Source organism: Eretmochelys imbricata, chromosome 5 (genome assembly GCF_965152235.1).
Source record: "Eretmochelys imbricata isolate rEreImb1 chromosome 5, rEreImb1.hap1, whole genome shotgun sequence".
NCBI classification, from domain to species: Eukaryota; Metazoa; Chordata; order Testudines; family Cheloniidae; genus Eretmochelys; species Eretmochelys imbricata.
The window spans coordinates 120743898-120762800 of record NC_135576.1 but is presented as its reverse complement, the minus strand read 5'-3'; the positions used below and the strand labels follow the sequence as shown (position 1 = coordinate 120762800).

At 50.3% G+C, this 18903-nt stretch overlaps 1 protein-coding gene across 11 annotated transcripts in view; it reads left to right on the top strand.

Moving 5' to 3' along the window:
• SUSD1 (sushi domain containing 1) overlaps nt 1-18903 on the top strand; it is a 100201-nt gene that overhangs the window by 45189 nt on the left and 36109 nt on the right. For all 11 annotated transcript variants that reach the window (XR_013346238.1, XR_013346237.1, XR_013346236.1 and 8 more), the window contains 2 exons: nt 1366-1460; nt 3342-3531. Coding sequence is in view for 8 of the 11 variants with exons in the window: in XM_077817785.1 (XP_077673911.1) it covers nt 1366-1460; nt 3342-3531 (285 nt within the window). In the remaining 3 variants the exon portion in view is untranslated. The remainder of the gene's footprint in view (nt 1-1365; nt 1461-3341; nt 3532-18903) is intronic.

The window sequence follows — 18903 nt, the reverse complement described above, 5'->3', positions numbered from 1 at the left end:
TGCTCCTTCTCAAAACCCATCAGAGTTACTGGAAGATGTGCAGGGGCATTAAGAGGATATCTAATTGTCTTGTCTAAATCAGGGATAAATACCGTACGGTCTGTATTCTGGCAAAATGCCCATTGACAGTCGTGAGAGATTTGCTTGACAAAGTACTGGAAGATTTGTTCTTTTTGATTTGCATTTTCTTTGGGGTATAAAACATCTTTTTACATGATATGCAAAATATCCTGTGAATTTACAATGCTGTAGAAGTGTGACTGTTAATAACAACGCGTCACTAAGTATATAGCCTTGTGGGAAGAAAGATAAAAAGGATGCTTTAAAAAACAATCAAGAATGAAAGAATGAATGAACCCAGACCGCAAGCACTGTTTCAAGTCTAGACATCATCCTGTGAACCTTCCTAAAGTGATTTCTTAAAAGTTGTTTTCTTTAAAGTTTCATAGGCCTCTTTTTTCCCTTTTTGCAAATGTTCGTTGGGAATGCACCATTTCCTAATCCAGTTTCCCTTTTTATTGCCATATAATTTGTGTTAACTGATGCAGTCCTCATATTGTAGAGCTGCTTCATACACCAATTTAAAGATCTATAAACCAGTCAGTCTTGTGAGATCCAAAAATAGTTACTCTGCAGTTTGAGCTCAGAGAGCATCTCTCTGGTGGGTGTCAGTAGTTATAGATCAGACACATTTGTTCTTGCTTTCCAGCTTCTAGAGGACAGTGTTGTTACATGTACACCCACACATCAGTGAAGTGCGTTACCCTGAATATAAAAACACTTGCTCATTCCAGCATAGTATGCAAATGGCATACATACTGCACTAGCCGGAGTGCTCAAGGCAGAACTAGACTTCTTCCCAAAGCCTGTTCATACTGGGTTGGCCACCAATATAAGAAGGATCAAGTGTGAATGGAGAATCCTAAAACAAGATGCCATTTAGATGAGCATGGTGTAAATGCCTAGATAGAAGTAGTGTCTTCTTCTTCTTGTGATACGAATAGACTTTCATGTCCTTTTTCAGGACTTTCCAGCCAGTGGAAGTGAAACTGTCATACACTAAAAATCAAAACCTAACTAGCTTTGTTTTTGTTTTCATTATTCATGGCATTCTGTGCCAGATTGGTACTCAGCAAAATAATCTCTAGAGCTGTACTTGCTCCTTCACTTTGATCTCATATTCATAACTTCAGGAGTCTACAGAGTGGAATTAAAACATCCCTTCTATTTTTGCATGCCCTATTTTATCCCTTGTAAGAGGCACATCACAGAGCACATTAGAGAGGGTGAGATGAATGGTACTTAGAGCTTATTGTAAAGATAACAGCAGAAATTTCCCTTCAGTGTTTCTTTTTCTGCATGCAGAAGAGGAATTGCTCAGCAATGTGTCCATATTTAATGAAACCTGCGTGAAGTGGCAGAGAAAAGTTGCAAGAGCTGGGACAAAGGAAACATACACAGTAAGTGAGACACAATTTCTGTGTGTGCATGTGAGGGGGAATTTTGGAACTAATCTGGGCAGCTGAACAGTTTTGAAGATTTGTTTAGCTGGGTCTGCTATAGTGTTGAATAAAGGGTAAATTGCTCTTTCATTCTAGTAAGAACCATATAGCACTTTCAGTGAGGCTGGGTAAATGACTGAGGGGAAAAAATACATCCCCGTCATCAGGTTGGGTAAAGGGTTCACCAAACTTTGACTGAGGCCCTAATGCTTGAGCACACCTCTGTTGAAATATGAAAAGCTACAGGGAAATTAACAGCAGGTATAGTACTGTTAGATACTACAGTGTTGGGAGAGAGTCGTTTGTTGTATATTTTGTGTTGCAGAAGTGCCTAGGGGACCCAGTCATGGACCAGGGCCCCATTGTGCTAGGAGCTGTACAAACATATGACAATAATTTTAATCATTTTAGTAAGTGGGAAGAAATTAAGGCTCTGGTTCAGGAAATTATCCATATTCAGCAGAGCACTTAGACACATGCTTAAGTCTCATTGAAGTCACTGAGAGGCAAAGTGGCTTGTCTAAGGTCACACAACAAATTTGTGGCAGAGCCAGGAACAGAACCCATGTCTTCTAATTCCCAGTCCATGGCTCTGAGCACCAGATCATATTTCCTGCCCCACACGGATGTTGGGAACTTTTGTTTTGAGCAATGAAGGAATATACTGAAAACTCTCATCCAGTTCAATAGATTAATTCTAAAGAACTTGTTTTAGTGTGATTCATTTTATTTATGTGACTTTTTGAAAGGGCCTGTCTTTAGCTCTAGGTACTTCTGTAAATATTTAAATATGCAAAAATAAGAATAAAATGTGAAATATAAAGGCATAGAAATGAATTGCCCAGCCTGGATAATTTAAACTAATAATTCGATGCTGATAATTCCCACATTCAGGCAATGGTGATATCCCAGTGAAAAGCCCAGAGAAAAAGTTGACTTTTACAGCATGTTCAGATGGTTAAAAATTCCCAGCTCTAGCAGACCAGACTGGGAATAAATCCCAAAGTTGGGGACCATTCCTGGAAAATGACCTGCCACTATCCTCCTCTCTTGTACACCACAAGAACCATTAGCTTGAGTGCATTTGTTGCTCACAACTGAGGTGGGGAAGAGGCAGTGTACAAAGTAGTCTTGCCTGAAATCAGGGTTTTACAGGTCCAAACCAATTCCTTGAACCTGTACTGAACAGGTAATAGGCAGTGAGTGCAAACTAAAGACCACTGGGATAATGTGCTTCCTGCACGTAACTGAGCAGTTCCATTTTGCACTAAATTCAGCTTCCAAACAGCTTCATTTAGAGCACTTCTTAGTAGTTTAGTCTGGAGGTGACAAAGGCATAGTTAAGCGTAACAGGGTCTGCAGTCTTGTCTATGTTGAGTCTCCATCAGATCACCCTCATCCATGCCCTAATCTCAAATCTAAACCCTGGCCATTCATTTCACTGCACCAGGCAGGTCAGATGAGATGGAAGCTTCCAGTTCACTGTTGTTCACCAACTGTTGATGCTTTTGTGGACCGCAGAGAAAAATATGCAAAAGTACAGGAAAACTAACAGCAGATATAATAGCGTTAGCATTGGTGGAGAGTGGCTTATTCTGATTTGTATTGTGGTAGTGCCTAGGACAAGTGCTAATTATTTTAATAATCGTTTCAGTAGGTGGGAACAAATTAAGGCTCTGAGTCAACCATCTCTGCTCAGCAAAGCTCTTCAGCACATACTTCTGTCCCATTAAAGCAGAGATAAGTAGGCTGCCATGACTTTAGTGAACCAGCATTCTAAATTTTGGAATTCCACTGCTAATTTAATCATCTCATTTTTTAAAAAAAATCCCACAACAGTTTCGTATATTGGGACGAAGATGGTACCAGAAGGAATTCTCTCGTGAAATGATATTTAACTTCACAACAGGTGAAGAGACTCCAGAGGTGTGTTTAGAGCTGAACTCCGGTGCTAACTACATGGTGAACATTACTACAGCATCCTCTAAGGGGACCTCAGCCCTTATTACTATAGCAATTAAGACAGAAGGTAGGTATGATGCTTTGGAACCTTTATAACTCATAGAAGTAAGTCAGTGTGCGAGTCTCATTTCATTTTTTGGACCCTAGGTGGATCAGAAAACATTTTCTCTTGCTTTCTCATACGTTGTACCTCTCAAACTCTTGAGGCCCAAATGTGAGGTGCAAATGTTGGACAAAGACTGAAATTAAAATGAAATGTGAATGGTCCAGGAAGCTTAAAATTAAATGAGATTAAATCCATGAACAAAAATCACACTCTTTACAACCTTGTGCTTCTGATGTAAATAATTACTATTGAACATACATGGCACTTATAAAACACTGTGTAATCAGGGGCATCAAAACACTTGGAAAATAATGAAGAGATCTCCTTACTCCTTGCTCTGTGTTTTAATCACAGGATCATTCCTTTTCACCAAGAGACTGAAACAGGAAAGTTTAGCCTGTTGCATTAACACACCTAACTCTTGGAGAAATATTTGTGTGGTGGGGGGAGGGACAGTGCAAACTCAGAAGGCTTTAGTATTTGTAAGCTTCCAAGACTTTCTGCAGATGTGGGGCTTGTCTATATGATGCAATAACCCACACCAGAGGAGAGTACATTTTAGCACACACAATGTGCTGCACACTAACTGGCCCATGTGGACCCTGCTGGTGTGCACTAAGAGTTCCCTACAGACTAGATCAGTGCACACTCAGGAACTTTTTAGTGTGCACAAATACACAGGCCAGTTAGTGCAGAATATGCTAGTGCATACAAGAATTTATACCTCTCTGGTGTGGTCTAATGCACAACATAGACAAGCCCATAAAGAAACATACCTTGTGCCCCCACTTGATCTTTAGAAAAGAGAAAATAAGGTGGAAAGATTGAAACCTGCCAACTGGCCATGCCTACACAGCAAAAGGCCATGCAATAAAAACCCCATGGCTGGCCTGGGTCAGCTGACTTAGGGTTGTGAGGATGGAGGGTCCCAAAGCTTAGGGTCCATCCCAAGCCCGAATATCCACACAGCAATTTTTAGACCCACTGCCTGAGCTCATGAGCCTGAGTCAGCTGACCTGGGCCAGCTGCAGCCGTGCCACGGGTCTTTTATCCTTGTGCAGATGTACCAAAATTTTCTGGCTTGTAGCTCAGAGCTTGAAACTTGTTTGCCATGTCGGCTTCCATCATATGACTATACCAATCAGAGTGCAAAAAAAGAAGTCAGGGTAAAATGTTGAACATTTTTTGTTATTTTAAGCTGAATTTCACATCTTACTCTTTCCTCATCAGCAGTCCTTTTGAAGCTGCTCTGGAGAGAGCTGAAGCCTTTTAAAAAATAGCTGTTTGAACATCATGTTTTGTCTTGCTGCTGGAGACCGATGTCCGTGAGGACAGACTTGAGTGTTAGTGTTTAAATTGGTGAAAAAGGCCTTAATTTCATTAATGAAATAAAATAATCCCCAAAGGGAAGGTGTACAAGGCATCTGTCTTGAAAAGAAAGTGGGGGAATCATGGAATCTGGAAATGTAGGGCTGGAAGAGACCATGAGGTGATCAAATCCAGCCCACTGCACTGAGGCAGGACCAAGTAAACCTAGACCATCCCCTAATGGATGTTTGTCCAACTTGTTCCTAAAAACCTCCAATGATGGGGATTCCACAGCCTCCCTCAGTAACCTATCCAGTGCTTAACTACCCTTATAGTTAGGTTAGACATTAGGAAAAACTTTTTAAGTCTCCCTTGCTGAAGAATAAGCCCATTACTTCTTCCCCTACATTCTGTGGTCATGGAGAACAATTGATCACAGTTCTTTTTATAACAGCCCTTAACATATTGGAAGACTGTTATCAGGCCTCCCCCCACCCCGTCTTGTTTTTGGAGAGATACTTTAATGCAGTTACTGGCCTCCCCTGAATTTCTGTGCTCACAATAATGAATGTTTCCAGTCACATATAGGATCTCCTGATCAGGCCTTCACTCCCAACAGGCTGCTAAGCAAAGGAAAGTAGCTGAGGAAATGGGGATTCCCATAGGCTGACCCCTATCAACATGGGGACGGTGGATTGGTGCCAAGTCTATGAGATGGGGTCACACCCACAAGATCCCAGCCTTGCTTCTCCAACTGATTAAAAACCTTTTTAGCGGCATGGGAAGGAAGTACTTCATCCTGCAGTCGGGATCAACCACTACAGATACTACTAACTTTGTGCTTAACTGGTCTTCCTACCCAGTAGATCCCAGCCCAGTCAATAGGTCCAAGAGGTGCAAACCTTTGGGATGCAACAAGCCAAGCAACCCATGTGTGATGGCCCTGAACTTTATCCTCACTGTTGGCCAGATGAGCCTGATGACAGGAATAAACGCCTGAATTCAGACCAGTTGCCTTTCACCAGATCAGTCCAGCTGCAGTGTCTGATCAGATTGCAATGTGCACAATGTTTACATCAAAATGCACCGTAATGCCTGTGAGCAAGGAACATAAGATGATCATCTTTCATGCCTAGATCAGTTGAGCCATGTCTTGTTCCATAGTAGTTGGAATTGAAAACCATGGGTTTTTCCAACTGCATATTTGTATCCACAGTATTATGGTGCCGGAACCATATAGCCAGATATAAGGGTGCAGATGACACTGAAATACCTGTGAACCATATTGTTGGGGAAGAACAAGAGAGATGAAGGCAGACACAAGAGCATTTAAAACAAAACTCAGTAAGGAGGGGACACAAGCTTGCATTGGGCATTGGAGCACGGATTTCCTTTCAAGCTTAACATGGATCTGAAAGTAAGCAAGCTGCCATCTTCTCAAGGCCTGAAGATTGCTATCCAGGAGTCTAGTAAGAGTAGAAGACTTAGCTCACCAATATGGAAATATTTAATCCTGAAGTGCACAGTAAAGCCAGGTGCTGGTATTGAGTGACTCGAGTTGTGTCCACATGGAGAGGCAAGAGACCCTTCATTTGAGGGGAACTGTGGGTGGTAATCTTTGAAAGTAGTAATTGGACAGGATGTGTTACTGGACACCTTATGCCAGGGGATCCCAGAATGCACTGACATGTTTTTGAAAAACAGAGGTGCAAATGGAAACCATTAGGCAGGGGTTGAGGTCTTTCAAGGGCAACAAGCAAGTGGGAAGTTGGCCCAGCAGACAGTTATCTAACTCTGCAGGATGCAAAGGAATCCATGCAGCCAAGAAGGTCCTTGGTGGCAGAGTTTATTACCCTGTTACCTTGTAAAAGGTAGCCATGATATTGGCTAGTGCGTGAAAAGCAGAGGGTGATGTTCATTCCTGAGTGCTGGGTGTACATGCCCTTAATTGGCTTTTTGACCATGAAACCTTTATCATGCTGTAGGGGGAGCTGTTCCATGGTTGATGGTATGGATGAGAGTCTAGCCCTCTAAAAGACCGTCCTTTTAGTCTCCTGGGTATTTCCTCCACTCCAGTCTCAAGGGGCAAAATAATTAAATGGACACTGGAATGGGAAAAATATTCCAGAAAAATAATACATTGAATGAAGCCCTGTGCAATCCAGAGCATAAGCCATCCCTTGAGTGTTCCAGACACTGATGAAATATGTGCTGAAATCTAGGCCTCCAGAATCGTCCATGTACAACTGGGCATCTGGGAAGAGTTAGCCCTGAAATGCCAAGGTGAAAGTCCTGTTGTACAGAGACAAAAATGAGTTCCCAAAAGTCAAGGCTGCCCCAGTCTAAATGTGGTGGTGTGGACGCATGAACTCAGCTATGGGGACGCATCCCCCAGCAGAAAGCCTAATCATAAGCCATTACCCTGCCCACAAATCTGAAAGTTTCAAATGCTACATGTGAAACTTGAGTATGGCCATATCCTAATACCATACAGGCTCAAAGGAGAAGCCAAGCATCTCAGATCCCTTGGGATACAGTGGGAGCAGGCAGAAAACTGCTTTGCTGTCACTTTTAGGTGAGCGGCAGAACCATCTCATACCATTCAGGATCCGTTAGATAATAGTTTTATAGCGCCTTCCATCTGAGGAGCTCAAAGTGCTTTGCAGACATTAACCAACTAATACAATGCCTGCAAGGTGAGCAGCATTATTTCCAATTTCAGAGGGGGAAACTGAGGCACTGAGCAAATAAATGACTCAAGTCAATGGCAAAGCTGGGAATAGAGAATCAATGTCTACTCAGTCCTTTGTCCTTTCTCTCCTGATTATCTGTTTGAGTCTGAGAGGTACTGTATAACCTGACCTTCCCCCTGGGGCTTTTAGGGTGATGGTTTCTAGTAGGGAGGTTGGTTTGGAAAAGGAGAGAGCTGACAAAATGAACAGTGACTAATTCCTACTGGATTTTAGCTTTTTAGCACCATGGTTTTGAGGTATGTGGCCTGCAAGTAACTCCTACAACTTTTGTAAGACCTGAAATCACCTAGAAAGCCCACATATGTATACTTGTCTTCTGGTTTTGTTAAATCTGTTAGCATTTCCAAGAGAACTAGAAGAGTTAATTATTTGGAATAATTAGTCAGAATAGGACCCTTTCCCCTTGAAATTATCAGATACAGCAGGGGTGGCCAACCTGAGCCTGAGAAGGAGCCAGAATTTACCAATGTACATTGCCAAAGAGCCACAGTAATACGTCAGCAGCCCCCCATCAGCTCCCCACCCCCACCGCCTCCCAGCCACCTGCAGCTCCGCCAATCAGCGCCTCCCCCACCCTCCCCGCACCTCCCAATCAGCTGTTTTGTGGCGTGCAGGAGGCTCTGGGGGGCGGGAAAGGGGAAGGGTATAGTCGGTGCCTATACAAGGAGCCGCATATAAACTTCTGAAGAGCCACATGTGGCTCCGGAGCCACAGGTTGGCCACCCCTGAGATATAGCATCCCACGAGTAATACTGAACTCAGAAAAGACACCCTTTTTTCCTGAGAGCACGTTCTCTTGTGCTCTCACCTGCCCTTGGTGGACTCGGGAGTGTACTGACAGCTGTGGCAAGTACCAGTGCCTTTCTGAAAGACTCAGCAAACCTGCTTCCCCTCAGGTTTGGGCTCTGATTTAGGCAGGACTGGTATAGGGAGACCAACTGGCATAATTTCAATTTGTGGCTGAGAGCTCGTTGGTTTCCATGCCCTGCACTGATTATCTGCCTGCTTGTGGAAGTGCTCTTTGCTGCTCAACCATATGCAGTCCTGTAGTGAGATGAGCATTGCTGATAATATCCTTATATTTAATGAGGGATGAGCTGTTCTCTGGCAGCCGTTCATCAGTCATGGGGTGGAGCGGGAGTGGTGTTCTAAAGCCAGATAACCAATTTGTGATGCTTTGGCCTCATTAAACATTTAGCTTGTCTGCTGCTCTATTTCTAGGGAGGTTACACTCAGCCATCTTTAGCAGCCGGGTGGAGAGAAGAGCCTCATGCGTTTTCCCTCCTGCACATTTTCTCAGGTCTGGGACAGGTGGTTATGCAATGGCTTCTCTCTATCAGCAGTTGGGGACACTGTGGAATTAGATTGTTCTTTGTCCCATTCAGCTAACCTGTGTGCTGAAAGATGTAACAGAAGCTTCTGAGGGTGTAGCAGAAATGGCCAAAAATACCTTGTGTGGTACTTGAACATCAATAAATTTGTGTACACCCACACATTGTTGCCATATTTTTAAGCTGCCTGGCATAAGTAATCAAAAGGGAGTACAGTAGGACCTCAGAGTTATGAACACCAGAGTTATGAACTGACCAGTCAACCACACATCTCATTTGGAACTGCAAGTTTGCAATCAGGCAGCAGCAGAAGGGGGAAAAAAAGCAAATACAGTACAGTACTGTGTTAAGCGTAGACTGCCAAAAATATAAAGGGAATGTTTTAAAATTTTTTTGACAAGGTAAGAAAACTGGTTCTGTGCTTGTTTCATTTATATTAAAATGGTTAAAAGCAGCTATTTTCTTCTGCAGAGTGTGACAAAGTTCCTCCTCTACCTTGGTGGGTCTTGCACTTATTGGCGGGTTTGCTTGCCTTGGAGATTCACGGCAGCTGTCAGCTTGGCCGTTTTTCTGAATTCACAGTCCAGGTCGACTCCTCCTGCGTCTGACCAGGAGTTGGGAGGATTTGGAGGGAACCCGGGCCCGCCCTCTACTCCGGGATCCAGCCCAGGGCCCTGTGGAATGCAGCTGTCTAGAGTGCCTCTTGGAACAGCTGTGTGACAGCTACGACTCCCTGGGCTACTTCCCCATGGCCTCCTCCCAACACCTTCTTTATCCTCACCATAGGACCTTCCTCCTGGTGTCTGATAATGCTTGTACACCTCAGTCCTCCAACAGTCCACGTTCTCACTCTCGGCTCCTAGAGCCTCTTGCTCCCAGTTCCTCACACGCGCACCTCAAACTGAAGTGAGCTCCTTTTTAAACCCCGGTGCCCTGATTAGCCTGCCTTAATTGATTCTAGCGGCTTCTTGATTGGCTGCAGGTGTTCTAATCAGCCTGTCTGTCTTAATTGTTTCCAGAAAGTTCCTGATTGTTCTGGAACCTTCCCTGTTGGGAAACGGAACGTCTTTTGCTTGCTCCTCAGCTATCTGCTTTCTATTCTTTCCTAAAGCCCCCTGGCCCGGATTTTTCTTACTTTTTGCACCTGCCTTAGTCCCCCCCCCGACCGGGCCAGACGCTTTTTTTTGTTTTTTCTTGATTCTTTGTTTTTTTTTCCCATCTACGTCCTTCGCCAGCACCCGCCCCCCCACACACCTGCTCTCGGGCGCAGTTATTTGCCTTAGCTGAAATCCCCAGAGGAAGGAGGGAAGATTGCCGACCTGCTACCTGGAGCGGGGAGTGGAGCCCCTGGACCCAGCCGTTTTGCTGTCAGCCCGGAATTTCTTCTTCTTATCTCTGCAACATTCTCGGCCTGCCGGAAGCCTTGGTACACAGCCAACAAGCTGGAGAGCAGAGAAATCACCCAGGGAAGCTACAAATCATCGTGGAGGGGGCCGTAAGACTGAGTAATTTTTTTGAATTATACTCTAGTGGGGGGGAGTTTGACTGTGGTTTAATTGCGTTTGTGGTGGCACAGGGGGTGTGGCACGGAGATGCCCCCCGATCCATCGGTGCCCCCCCCAACATTATTACAACTGTCACGGCCCCCCGCCATCCGTCCCTGCTGGCAACCTGCCATCTGCCTTCGAATCCAGCTGTTTGCTTTGAACTTTGCCTTTCGGACCGGACATAACAGCCGACCAAACGAGACTCTTTGGACAAACGTGCGTGGGTCCACAACCCCCCACCTCGGATTGTTTATTCCACAGCTTGCCCCTATTACCGGACCCCGATTTTTGTTTTTTCCTCCCTTCCAGTCCAATCCATTTGGTACCCCCCCCTCCCGGCTTGCAGCCCGGCAGGGAGGAGCGGTTAATCTATTTCCCCCTCCCCCCTCCTCCTTCTGGTATCTCCCCATCTCTCCCCGCTCACAAGGGCGGGGAATGAGAGGGGCGAGGCCCCTCCAACAACATCAGTTGTCACTCCCCCACCTACCCCCCTGCCCAACCCCCAAGCCCTCCCCCCCCCACTGTCAAAACACCTGCCACCGCCCCCGCTGGGGCACCGGCAGCAGGAGGCACCGGGGTGATTACTGCCACTGCTACGTCCACCGCCCCCCCCCAGACTCTAGGAACCCCCCTCCAGTTGGCCAGAAAGGCCAGGGCGGGAAGAAAGGAAAGGGCCCCGCTAAAACCACTAGGCCCTCCATGGCAGGGGCTGCCCCCACCGCTGTGGCCTCATCATCGACCATGGCGCCCCTCCCTGCGTTTCCCTCACCAGCTCTGCGAACGTCCCACCCCCGGCCCCCAGGACGTATGCCCAGGCGGTGGCAGGCTCCCCCCGCCTGCCGCCTCATCATCTCGCCCACCCACTGCCTCCGCTATCACCACCAGGGCCCCTTTCCCCACCTTGACCAGGAGGCACGGTGTCCGTTGCCTCCTGGTGCCCGCCTCGCCCCACGTGGAGATGTACGTGCAGGCGTTGGCGAGGGTGGTAGGACCCACGGCTATTGTGGCGGCCTCCTAAATGTATGGGAAGGTCGTTTTTTTCTTAGCCTTGGAGGATGCCGCCCAGGAGGCGGTGGAGAAGGGCCTGGCGGTGGCGGGGGTGTTTGTCCCCCTAGAGCCGCTAGAAGACCTGGGCGTTCGCCTCGTCCTCACCTCCGTCCCTCCCTTTTTACCCAATGCTGCCCTGTTACCCGCTCTCTCCACCCTGGGGAAACTTGTCTCTGTCATCAGCCCTCTCCCGTTGGGCTGCAAGGACCCCACCCTCCGTCACGTCCTTTCGTTCCGCCGGCAAGTGCAGCTTCTACCACCGCCGGCGGCGGCGCGTGACGGAGAGGCGCTCGAGGGGTCCTTCCTAGTCCCCTACCAGGGAGCCCGCTATCGGGTCTTTTACTCCACGGGAGAGGCCCGGTGCTACCTCTGCCGCTCAGCGGGGCATGTCCACAGAGACTGCCCTTTGGCCCGGGGGGGAGGGGCACCTGAGACCCGGCAGGACATCGGCCCCGTCGTTGCCGACGCCCCTAGCCTCCCGGCACCTGAAACCAACCCTCCTCCTACTCGACCCGCCGCTGCTCCCATCTGGGCCCAAGACACACCTTTCCTACAACTCCCAGGCAAGCAAGGGAGTCCCACCCTTGCTATTACCAACTCGGCAGAGCCTATGGAGGAGGGTGTGGCAAAGATATTACCGGGTATAGGAGAGGGCCCCCCCAAGGAGAACCCCCCGCCCCTCATGCTGCCTCACCGTCCCCCCCCCCGAACCCCTGAACCATCGCCTCCGCCCCCCGACACGACCCCTGCTAACCAACCCCCAGACGACGCTATGGAGGGCTGGACCCTCGTCCAGGGGAAGCGAGGCAAGCGGAAGGCTCGAGCTCCGCTGCATCCACCCGACGCGGAAGCCCCCCGGAAGACCAGGAAGGGAAGCACTGATATTGAGCCTTCCGCTACGGCCACGAGTGAGATCCATCCGCTGGTGTCGGGAGGGGAAGACAGACTGGCATTGGAGGGCAGAATCCCCCCTCCACGAGAGCCCCTCCCCTCCGAGACCCCTGAGGAAGCTCCTTCTGCCCGGATACCACCCGAACCCCCCGCAAACCCCGAGGCGACAGTTGAGGCGGGCCCTAGAGGAGAGGCCCCCGGGGTAGCATGAGTTGGCCTCTCCTCCGTGTATGCGGAGATTGAGGCCCTAGATTTGACCCCGGTCACCCAGGGAGAGGATGATCTACTGCCGGCTGGCCTCGATCTGGACAACCTCACCCCAGCCCCCCTTTCCCTATGCTCCCTCCCCCTAATTGCCTTCCCGGGCGAGCGCCCCGCAGAAGGTGGTCCACCACCTGATGCCATGGCCGCCAAGACCACCACGGAGCCAGCGCCTAGCGTCACTGGGAGCCCCCCTCCCTTACCCCTTAACCCTCGACTCTGCTCAGGAAGCACCTTCTTTTAGCTGCTCGCCTCCTGCAGCCCAGAGCCTTGCCTCTGCCCCCGCCCCCACCCCCGTCCCTGCCCAATCCACCTCCTCCTGCAATGCTATTGCCACCCCTGGGGTTATTTCTTTCCCGCCTTTTGCAGATTCCCCCCAGGGAGCAGTCTTTGCACTTTCTAGTCGCGACCCATTAGGAGTTGCAAATTTTCCCCCGCCATCCCCTTCCACTCCAAGGCGTGAAATGGATTTAATAACCCCAGCCTGTCAGACGCCCCGTCGGTGGTCCGCACCCTGCCTACCCACCTTAGCGGACCATGAGGCTGCATTAAGAGCCCCACCAGGGAACACCCCGGAAATCATAACTCCACCCCCCCATGAACTGCGGCATGCACTACGGAAGTTCCTAGAACACACCCATGGCGCCCGCAATATGGTACAGCTGACTCTTCAGCTATGGGGGGACTTTGATCAAATTCTTCAGGCCACGAGGGCCCTTATAAAGGAGGGCAGGGGGCAAGGAAAGCGTGGTGCTGCGGCCTACGAGCGGGCCCGCAGCTTCCAAAAAGATCTACTCATCCACAGGATGGGTCACGGGTTGCTGCGCAACCCGCCGGGGGCCACGAACACCCCCACCAGTAAGAAACCCCCAGCCCTCCGCATGACGCCTCTTATTATTGCAACCTTGAACACCAGGGGCTGTAGAATGGCTCTCCGCAGGTCCTAGGTGCTCTCTTACCTTCGGGAAGGGGGGTACTCTGTAGCTTTCCTGCAGGAGACCCATACGGACCCGACTGTCGAGGACAGGTGGCGGCTGGAGTGGGGGACGGAGTATACTTTAGCCACTTCACGACTTGGCAAGCTGGAATGGTGACCCTGTTCTCCCCCACCCTATGGCCCGAGGTGCTAGGGGTCACTGAGGCTGTGCCGGGCCACCTGCTGCACCTTCGAGTCCGTATGGAGGGGCTCGTGGTCAACCTTGTTAACATTTATGCCCCGCAAACGAGCCCAAAGCGGCCACAATTCTATCAGCGGGTGTCCGACTTCCTCAGCACCCTAGATTCGCACGAGTGCCTGGTCCTGGGAGGAGACTTTAACACCACCCTCGAGGAACGGGACCGCTCAGGGGCCGAGCCAAGTCCAGCCACCGCGAACGTTCTCCGAGGAATAGTCAAACATCACTCCCTAGTGGACGTCTGACGTGACCATCACCCAGATGACACTTCCACGTTCACCTTTGTCCGGGTGGAGGCCCATCGGTCACACCACTCTCGGTTGGACCGTATTTATTTATCCCGTTTCCATCTTTCACAGGCCCACTCCTCCACCGTTCGGCCGGCCCCATTCTCCGACCATCATTTAGCCACCATAACGGTCTCCCTCCATGCAGAGAGACCGGGGCCGGCCTATTGGCACTTTAACAACAGCCTGTTGGAGGACGAGAGCTTCGTGACGTCCTTCCGGGAGTTTTGGCTGGCCTGGCGAGAGCAGTGGCATGCCTTTCCCTCGGTGCAGCGATGGTGGGATCTAGGGAAGGTGCGCGCCAAGCTCTTCTGCCGTGACTACACTCGGGGCACCAGCCGATGGAGAAATGCAGCGATAGAGCAGTTGGAACGGGAGGTCTTAGAGATGGAGAGGCGCCTGGCCGCCAACCCCGAGGACCCATCCCTCTGCGGAGCATGCCGGGAGAAGCGGGAGGAGCTCTGGGCCCTCGAGGACCACTGGGCCCGAGGTGCCTTTGTTCGGTCCTGCATCCGCCTCCTTCGGGAGATGGACCGCGGCTCCCGCTTCTTCTATGCCCTGGAGAACACGAGGGGGGGCCAAGAAACATGTCACCTGCCTTCTTGCGGAAGACGGCACCCCCCTCACGGATCCAGAGGAGATGTGTGGCAGGCCCGTGACTTCTACACACAAGCCTTTTCTCCCCGGATCCGACCGATCCTGGAGCTTGTGGGGTGCTCTGGGAGGAACTCCCCACAGTCAGCGTGGACGACCGAGACCGGCTAGAGCTCCCTCTCACCCTGGCCGAGTTCTCGGAAGCCCTCCGTCGCATGCCCACCAATAAATCTCCGGGCATGGACGGGCTGACCGTGGAGTTTTACCGCGCGTTCTGGGACATCCTCGGCCCAGACCTAGTCACTGTCTGGGCTGGGTCCTTGCAGAGCGGGGTCCTCCCTCTGTCATGCAGGCGAGCAGTGCTCGCCTTGTTGCCAAAGAAGGGGGACCTCCGCGATTTACAAAACTGGCGTCCCGTCTCACTCCTTAGCACGGATTACAAAATCATAGCGAAAGCAATCTCGCTGCGGCTAGGGTCTGTGATGGCGGACGTGATCCACCCAGACCAGACCTATACTGTCCCGGGTCGCAGCATTTTTGACAACCTATTTCTAGTCCGAGACCTTTTGGAACTCGGGCGGAGAGATAGTCTGTCGTTTGCCCTCCTGTCTCTTGATCAGGAGAAGGTGTTCGATAGAGTAGACCATGGGTACCTCCTGAGCACTCTGCAGGCGTTTGGATTCGGACCTCAGTTTGTGAGTTTTCTCCGGGTGCTGTACGCCTCCGCGGAGTGTTTGGTTAGGCTCAACTGGACCCTGACCGAACCGGTCAGCTTCGGGCGAGAAGTGCGGCAGGGGTGCCCCCTCTTGGGCCAGCTGTACGCTCTGGCGATCGAGCCTTTCCTCTGTCTCCTCTGCAGGAGGTTGACAGGGTTGGTGCTGCGGGAGCCGGAGCTGTGGCTGGTCCTGTTGGCGTACGCCGATGACGTACTCCTCGTGGTCCAGGACCTGGGCGACTTGGTGCGAGTGGAGGCATGCAAGGCCATCTATTTGGCAGCCTCCTCCACCCGAGTCAACTGGGTCAAGAGCTCTGGCTTGGCGGTGGGGGACTGGCGGCAGGTAAGCTCCCTCCCACCCGCGCTTCAGACCATCCGGTGGAGTGCGGGTCCACTGCTCTATCTCGGCATTTACCTTTCCGCCACGCACCCTTCCCCGCCGGAGAACTGGCAAAATTTAGAGGGCGGGGTGATAGAGCGGATCCGGAAATGGACGAGGCTACTCCGATGTCTCTCCCTCCGAGGGAAGGCACTGGTGCTTAACCAACTAGTCCTGTCCATGCTCTGGTACCGGCTCAACACCCTGGCCCCGGCCCCAGGTTTCCTGACCCACCTCTGGAGATTGATTCTAGAGTTCTTCTGGTCAGGAATGCACTGGGCCCCTGTTGGGGTTCTTCATCTACCCCTGAAGGAAGGAGGGCAGGGCCTGAAGTGTCTGTACACTCAAGTCCGCGTTTTCCGCCTCCAGGCCCTCAGAGGCTCCTTTATAGTGCAGGTCCTTCCTGCACCGCTTCCAAGGGCTCCGATACGACCGACAGCTCTTTTATCTTTGTCTGAGAGGTTTTCCGCGAGACCTCTCCGGGCTGCCGGTCTTCTACCAGGACCTCCTCCGGACCTGGAAACTGTTTCTAACGACCAGGTCCGTGGTGGCCACCGTGGGAGCCGATCTCCTCACGGAGCCCCTGCTACACAATCCCCAACTCCGTGCGCAGGTGGCGGAGTCCCGCTCGGTGCGCCAGAGTTTGGTCCTGGCGGAAGTCACGAGGGTCGGAGACCTCCTGGACTACGATCGGAGAGACTGGCTGGATCCCCTGATGCTCGCTCGGCGCATGGGGCTCTCCAGCCCTCGTACCCCCCGGCGCGTACTTCAGGAGGTGAAGGCCGCCTTGACTCCCGCTGCTCGGGCTTATGTCAACCGAGCCTTGCGCGAGGGCGCACCGCTCCCATCCTCTACCCCAGGCCCGCTGGACCTTTCCATTGGGCCCCTACCCTGCCGATCCCAACAAACCCCTCACCCTTTCACTGCAAGCCGGCTGCATGAACGGCAGATGGTCAGTTTTCAAATCGCACCACGGAATTATTTATACACACTCACGCTTCACACCCTTCACGCCCACACCCTGGTGTCCCGCCCTGATACAAAGTGGTGGGACCTCCTGCCACCCTTGGAGGGTGAGCAACCTCGGTGGGCCAGCCTGTATTCCACCTTGGTCCCGAGGCCCATCGGGGACATCAGTTGGCGGCTCCTTCACGCAGCTGTGAGCACGGGCGTGTTTCTGACACGGTTTACCCCCATCCTGGATACTTGCCCTTTTTGTAATGTGAGGGAAACCCTGGCGCACATATATCTAGAGTGTGCCAGATTGCAGCCCCTTTTCCGGCTCCTCACAAATATTCTATTGCGCTTTTGGCTTCATTTCTCCCCTCACCTTTTTATCTATACACTCCCCATCCGTGGCCCCACAAAATCACGAGACCTCCTGGTTAACCTCCCCCTAGCCTTGGCTAAAATAGCCATCTATAAAACCAGAGAGGGGAGGTTGGCCCATGAAGCGTCCTGCGATTGTAGGGCCTTTTTCCGATCCTTTGTACATTCACGTATCCGGGCGGAGTTCCTCTGGGCGGCGTCCACCGACTCCCTTGATGCCTTCGAGGAGCGGTGGGCGCTGTCCGGGGTTCTCTGCTCGGTGACCCCGTCCGGTTCCCTCTGTCTGACCCTTTGATTGAGGGGAAAAGCGAGAGACGCCAGCCCCAGCCGTTGCCGCTGTGGAGACCATCATTACTGTCATCTAGGAGGGGTCCTATAATACATGGGTGTCTACCCCCCCCACCCGTAAACCGCCCACCCCGCAGCTGTGCCCATCTTGCCGGGCACTCTCAGAAGAGGGATAATTGGTGACAATGGGCGCGGCACTAGGTAACTCGAGGGGGTGGAAGACCACGAGTGTCGAGGAAGCCCCCCCGCTCTGGGCCCAGGCTAGCCTGAACACTTCTCCCTCCTGAAAGCTGCTGTGTTATACCTTCCGTTCGCGTTGTTTTGTTGCATAGTTTGTTTTGTTTCTTTGGTAATTCTTTGTAAGTGTTACAAATAAAATTCTTTTCTGTTTCAAAAAAAAAAAAAAACCACCTTCCCTGTTACCTTACCCAGGGAACAGGGACCTACTTAACCTGGGGCTAATATATCAGCCTTCTATCACTCTCCTGTAGCCATCCGGCCCGACCCTGTCACAATAGTAAAATTTCAAAGCTGTATTAAGTCAATGTTCAGTTGTAAACTTTTGAAGGAACCCCCATAACGTTTTGTTCAGAGTTACAAACCACCTCCATTCCTGAGGTGTTCGTAACTCTGAGGTTCTACTGCGACTGGCGTTGTTCCCTTCACGCACATCTTTATGCTTAAGAATTGCAATGGTGCACCATTTTTTTTCATTGTGGATGTGCTGCAATGGCTAAGCATAACTGTATATACTAAGGATACTGTATCGGAATTTCTTTGCCCTTGTTTGTCCAAATGGTACCCTCAGAAATCTAAGTGTTTTTGAGTGTGACTGTGAAGTAATGAATATTTTAAAATACCTTCCTGATAAGCTGATACTCCATGTGCTAAGTGTTTTTGAGATACTGTTTTTGAGGAATGTAACCTATATGAATAGTACTGTTCTTTCAGTGGAAAGGTAGGTCTTAGTTCCTAAACAAAGCTTGTGTATGTTGTTTTTGGCTCATCAAAGCCTGAAACATTTGATGTTTAATATTTTGTTTATTCACGGAAAGGAAGAGGCTTTTTTGGAATATAAGTAGTTTGAGGAATCTCTGCCCCCCAACTCCACATTTTATGAAAATGTAAAGCCAGATTTTCAAAATTGCTTATCACCCATCAGCTCTCACTTAGGCACTTGCACAAGTGGCCAGGTTTTTAAGATGTGGGAATACTAGGCATAGTTGGGTACTGAGCACTTTTGAAAATATGACCCCACTTGTGAGTGATGAGCAGTCTTGAAAATCTGGCTCATAATGTTTGTCATCTGCATTAGTGGTGCAAAGAGTTGAGATGAGCTGAAAGCAAAATACCCATTGCACTCCAGTACCTACCGCATTGCTCCTCTGGGAAGGTATCTCCAGCAACCAATGCACTTGTACCACAGCA